We start from the raw sequence: 6,595 nt of genomic DNA on the forward strand, positions 1-6,595 counted from the left end.
AAAGATCAAGTTAAAGAAGCAACTAAAATGGGTATCACGGCGATGCAACTCGGTGTGCACGACGAGATGGATATAACAAGCAAACGTAATGGGTATCGTCGTGGATGAAGTTCAACTAATGTACAAATGGTAAGAGATAGTCTTACTGTATGACTTAATGTGATATAAATGAAATGTTGTAAACATAGTAGGTGTTGATGTACGTTCGCAAACTCAGACTTGTAGTGTGTGTCGTAGCGAAATAACTAGCAGTTCGGTCAAGCTGCAAATACGTAATTTCAACATACGTCTCACACCCCGTTGCTCTGATTGGTCGTAGGTCTATCCAATTGAGTGCAGAGGCATTTTTCGGTTGAGACACGCCTCATAATTATAGCTCAATGGAGCGGTATCAGACTCAAATTCTGACTAGAATTGAGTATGACAACGTCAGGCTAGAGGATTTTATGGTGAGGCATGACTATTTTCAGTGAATGCAACCTCATGGCAATTCATACATATTTTACTTATATATATTCGTACAACTACACTCGTATGTTTTTGTGTGCTTTCCATGTGCATTGGGGTTAGGGGTGTGGTTTCTTTACTGTTTTTATGATAATCGTCATTGACCGCTCGTGACTGCTCATCTAAGGGGCGCAAATTCAAAATGTGTTTGTTGCATCATGTGAACCATGTTTTTCATGTGTTTTGTCAAAATAAGTGCCTGCTGCACATGCGTCAAAACCGTTTATGATAAAAGAAATGCTTACGTTCACAAAATACACGCAAGACACTCCCTTAACAGTAAACTGTGATTACGCATGAGATTATGCGAGTATCTGGCAAAGCGAGCATCTCTTTTATCATAAACACTTTAGATGCGTCGTCAGCAGGCACATATTTTGACAAGACACGTGATGCACATAGGACAACTCGACGTGCAGAACACATATTTTGAAATTACAAACCACACACATGAAGGGTTACATACATGTTGTGGCGAACTTCGCATCCAGCGCCCTCGAAAAAAGAAGTCACCGTCCGCCACTGATAATTGTACATTTTTGTATTCATACGAATTAGACAACTCGTTAAATACATATGAATTCAATGAAATCAGACTGCATCAACCATCACCATTCAGAAGCGTCTCTTTACACTTTGCTCATTTTCTTGTTTGTTTGTTTGTTTGTTTATTTATTTATTTTCATTGCTTGTGTGACAAACTGTATAGGTTTTGTGTAAATGGTTTTGTGGACTGAATAAAGTGATTTCATAAAACTTGAAAGCAATCAGGACAATACTTGTATAGGAATTTAAATAATGCTAGAATTGTCATTTTCAGGTGAACTACACTTTAAAGACTAATAAAAACTTCATGAATTATGTATGCACAGAGAATTTTGGTTTGCGAGGCATAGTTTCCTGCTTGTTAGTTGCTGCGTGTGATAATTAAGGACGTGCTCTCTTGTGTTTCCAACTGAAGGATTTTGTGTATATTTCTTTTACGTGTAATCAAAGTCTGATGCTTAACATTGCAACTGTGCCCTGATGTTATCAACTTTCTGATTACATTACAACTGTACCCTGATGTAATTAACATATATGTCTCCAGTGAAGGTGTGAACCAAATGGCCCATAGAAACTGATCAGTGTGAATAACAAAGAATCACCATTCCTCAGTGTAGACTGCTCGCTAGACCAATCTCCTGTAGGAGGTCCTATCAGGTTTCTATTGTTTGTAGGCCTTTTGTTATCAAGTATAAAGTTCTGTCCCACAGACAGAACTTTGGGTTAAGAATGCAGAAGGTTGACACGACAACATCGCTCCTGAAGAACTATGCTACATAAGAACCTTCATTAAATCTCTTTTCCCCACATGCACTTGGTCCTGCTTATTATTTTACGTATTAGATACATTCTAATACGTTGGCGAGCCACGAAAGACTGAGCAGCCAAATTCAAGAAAATCTAACAATTTGGCGAGCCAGCCAGGAGAGACAGATAAGAAGAGCACTCATCACTGCAACAAGAAGAGAACTGAAAAATTTCGAAGATTCTAGTTTCTGAAGATTTCTGAAGATTAATGAAGACAAACCGACTATGTTTGTGAACTGTGTTTGTGGAAGCAACTTCCTTGATGACTTTAAAATCTTCATTTGGTGAGTGAAACTTATCAGCTCTCTTAAAGAACTACTTAAGAAATTAAGCAGACCAATGTTCATGGTGTAGCATTGTTAACCATTTTAAGCTTGGTCCTTTCTCTAAATGTCTGTAGGAATTGTTAAGAAACAATTTAGTCCGTTCATATAGAGATTGTAGAAGTAGAAGCTTGGTCCTTTCTCTAAATGTCTGTAGGAATTGTTAAGAAACAATTTAGTCCGTTCATCTAGAGATTGTAGAAGTAGAAGCTTGGTCCTTTCTCTAAATGTCTGTAGGAATTGTTAAGAAACAATTTAGTCCGTTCATCTAGAGATTGTAGAAGTAGAAGCTTGGTCCTTTCTCTAAATGTCTGTAGGAATTGTTAAGAAACAATTTAGTCCGTTCATCTAGAGATTGTAGAAGTAGAAGCTTGGTCCTTTCTCTAAATGTCTGTAGGAATTGTTAAGAAACAATTTAGTCCGTTCATATAGAGATTGTAGAAGTAGAAGCTTGGTCCTTTCTCTAAATGTCTGTAGGAATTGTTAAGAAACAATTTAGTCCGTTCATCTAGAGATTGTAGAAGTAGAAGCTTGGTCCTTTCTCTATATGTCTGTAGGAATTGTTAAAGAACAATTTAGTCCATTCATCCAGAAACTGTAGAAGTCACAGAAATAGTTTGGGACTGATAATGCTGCAAGATTTTAGGATTCTTGACTGGGTGCTAATCAGTAGCCACTATTTGGTTAGAAAAAGATGGTCTAGAACCAAAATTATGGAACTTTAAGTCAATTTGCCTTCCATTGAAAGATATGGAATGTTCTGAGTGAAAAATAGAAAAATAAGAACTGTAATTGAGAATTCTGAATTAGGATTCAGAAAGATTCTAAGAGTTTAAAGTGTGAAGTCTAATGTTTATTAGTGTGCAAACAGTAGACATATTTTATTATGGTTCTCGTTCTTTCTTAATTGTAGTATTAAGAAGTAAACAATAAGTTAGCACAAACTAATTATTGTTATTAAGAGTACATTTTAGAAATTTATGTTTGAGTGGGTTTGTCTGTATACTCCAAATGGTATGAATATGCATCTTTAACAGATCTAACACCTTTCTGTTTTGTTTTTACACCTCTGAGGGCACTTCTCCTGTACTGGCCATGGCTGAGTCTATTATGAAAAACAATGGTTGTGGATCTAACCTGAGACCCACTACAGAACGGCATGGAACAGAACCTCCAAATGTAACCATTGATCAGATGATGGAAAATCTGAATTCATATTTGGACAAAAGACTGGAGATAAGGACATGCCATGATGACATCTGTAGGAAATACAGTATCAAGCACTCAGAGAGTGGACAATGGGCTTTGCCAGACATCAAAAGGGCTTATGGAAAGATACAGCGCTTAAGGACAAACACCAGGAAAGATGGATTGTCTGTGATTTTGCTCAAACAAATTCAACAGCATCTACAGAAGTGTGAGATGGACAAACTACAATGTGAGATTGAAGCTGAGAAGGCTAAGGTTAGAGGATTATCTGAACTACTGCAAAATGAAAAAAGAGACAAAGAGAAACTGTTAAACCAGAATTAGATGTTGCTAAATTTGATTTCAAGACTAATTGAATCAAAAGACTGTTTTATAACAAGGACATCAACTAAAGAAACTAGCAGCTGCAACAAGCAAGTAACTAAACAACAAGTTACTGAAAATCAACAACAAATGGCTCTGCTGAGAGAGCTACCACATGATCACTGTGAAAGCGGTGATTTAGATAGAGAGGCTAAATCACCTATTCACACCTATGTCCCAAAGAGCAGATCTACGGTCAGACTCGCTCCTGTTATTGTCAAAAACAGAAGGACTGAAATTGAAGTTGACAATGAGGAGGAGTATGAGGAGAATGGAGAGAGACGAACTCGCACTGTGACAAAAATGGTGAAGAAATATGTTCTGCATAGAACATACCAGCCAGCAACACCTGAGCAGATTGACAAATGGTCAAGGGAACTGCCAGATGTATACAAGCATCCACGGAAGGTTTGGCAAGTTCTACAAAGACTGCACAAAATCTACACACTACATCCATTAGATGGAGTAGTCATTCTCAATGTCAATTTGAGGGACAGTGACCAAAACAGGCTTACTGAAAGTGTCAGCATCAAAGTTGGTGAGTCTCAAGAGAACATTGAAGCCGGATGGGAAGCCGTAAAGACATTCTTATTTGAAATAAAACCTGCAGAGATTAATTGGGGTAAAATTACATCTTGCATGCAGGAGACAGGGGAAAGTGTGACAGAGTTTGAAGATCGCTTTAAACAAACTTGGCTGGAACATGCTGGTTTGAATGACAGTGAGGATTTTAACAAGGACACTGGTATGCCTTTAAAAACTGCATTTGTAAATGCACTGAAACCAGAGATCTCTAAAGCTCTGAAAATGCGTTATGATGACTGGGACAGCATTGGGGTTGCTTTTAATCAGCTGGTTGAATGGTCAACAAAGATTGAAAGAACACAAGATGTCCAGCTGAGAGCCTTACAAACAAAATCTGTGAAGAGCAACAAGAGAGTGGAACATCACAAACACACAAGTGCAAACACCAAACATGGAAGATGCAGGTATTGCAACAAGGAAGGACACTGGATTCGAGATTGCAGCCTGAAATTAAGAGACCAAAATGTTGATGAGGACCACCTGGATAGAAGATTTCAGCAGCTGACAGTAGAACAAAAACAGACTCTACTGAAAGCTGTTGCACTTCAGCAAAACTAAAGAACCCCTCTCTACAGCACCAGCTTTGGCATTTCATCCAAGGGGATGGAGTTTTTGAAACGGAAGCATACAGAGAAAACTCAACAATAGAAGCAAAAGGTGATGTCCTAGCAGATGATACTGTTAATCGAGCCGTGAAGGAGAGGGGTGCACACACGGCATTAAGGAATCTCAAACAAGAAAGATACTTGACTTTAGACTTAAGCAAGTTGAAGATGACTTCTCCGGAGAACAAATGTTGTTGATGAAAGGTTCAGCAAAACAAAGTGATGATAAGCAAGACAGCAATTATGCCCATAAGAAACCTTTAAAAAAAATGTCACAGGCAGGCCCATGCCCATACTCAGAACAGAAGACATGCTTAAAGCTCATCTGAATGACAGCCAAGTCCTGAACGACTCAGCCTGGCAGTACAAGGCCCGAAGAGAAAGTTCTATTAGAAAGTTAATTAGTCTGCCTAGAGATGAGGGATAGATGGCAGTAGTGTTTATTAGAGTCCATATATTGCGGGAACTAGAGTTTTTAGGCTCTAGCATGTCGTCTGAGGATGAAGAGGTACACATACCACCACTGGTAAACACTGTAGTGTCCTGCCAACATTAAATAAGGACAGTTTTAGGTAGAAGTTGTTTGTGAATAATCTGATTCTTTGGCAAGATACGTTTCCCTTTTCTCTTGTGTGTGATTGCAGGTGTTCCGGTGTTTCAGTGTTCCAGAGAATAAGCAAAGACCTCTGATGTTTGGCACCTTCACCATATTGCACCAACCACCAAGCAGAAACCTGGGAAGATCCACAGAACACATCCACCCTTATGCAACAAACATATATTTCTCAATATATTACATGACAATATATTTAATGTGTCTCCATATATTGTGAAATTTACAAAGTAATATATATCATGATATATTATATAAAAATATATTATATATATGTAAGTGATATATTGCAATATATTATACAATACTGCAATTATTGCCGTTTTCATATATTGATTAAATACATCTCATTATACTATTTAATATATCCCATAATATATTGGAAATATATGAAGTAATATATTGATGCATATATTCTAAATGCATGTAATATATTGAAGTATATATTGGCAATATATGTAGTAATATGTTGATAAATATATTCTAAATGTATGTAATATATTGCAGTATATATTGGCAATATATGTAGTAATATGTTGATAAATATATTCTATATGTATGTAATATATTGCAGTATATATTGGCAATATATGGAGTAATATGTTGATAAATATACTCTTAATGTATGTAATATATTGCAGTATATATTGGCAATATATGGAGTAATATGTTGATAAATATACTCTTAATGTATGTAATATATTGCAGTATATATTGACAATATATGTAGTAATATATTGATGCATATATTCTAAATGCATGTAATATATTGAAGTATATATTGGCAATATATGTAGTAATATGTTGATTAATATATTCTAAATGTATGTAATATATTGCAGTATATATTGGCAATATATGTAGTAATATGTTGATAAATATAATCTTAATGTATGTAATATATTGCAGTATATATTGGCAATATATGGAGTAATATGTTGATAAATATACTCTTAATGTATGTAATATATTGCAGTATATATTGGCAATATATGGAGTAATATGTTGATAAATATACTCTTAATGTATGTAATATA

The 6,595-nt window shown here is 36.0% G+C and overlaps 1 protein-coding gene across 1 annotated transcript; it reads left to right on the top strand.

The window, feature by feature from the left end:
• The first annotated feature begins 443 nt into the window (after positions 1-443).
• Positions 444-4,898, top strand: LOC141280965 (uncharacterized). Its single transcript, XM_073812470.1, has one exon. It carries the CDS (start codon positions 3,717-3,719, stop codon positions 4,896-4,898), a length of 1,182 nt encoding a protein of 393 aa, XP_073668571.1. The 5' UTR covers positions 444-3,716.
• Positions 4,899-6,595: the final 1,697 nt, after the last annotated feature.

This window comes from Paramisgurnus dabryanus, chromosome 17 (genome assembly GCF_030506205.2).
Source record: "Paramisgurnus dabryanus chromosome 17, PD_genome_1.1, whole genome shotgun sequence".
Classification (NCBI taxonomy): domain Eukaryota; kingdom Metazoa; phylum Chordata; class Actinopteri; order Cypriniformes; family Cobitidae; genus Paramisgurnus; species Paramisgurnus dabryanus.

Excerpts from the sequence above, each read along its gene's own strand:
- LOC141280965 (XM_073812470.1), top strand. The coding sequence starts at position 3,717 with ATGTTGCTAAATTTGATTTCAAGACTAATTGAATCAAAAGACTGTTTT.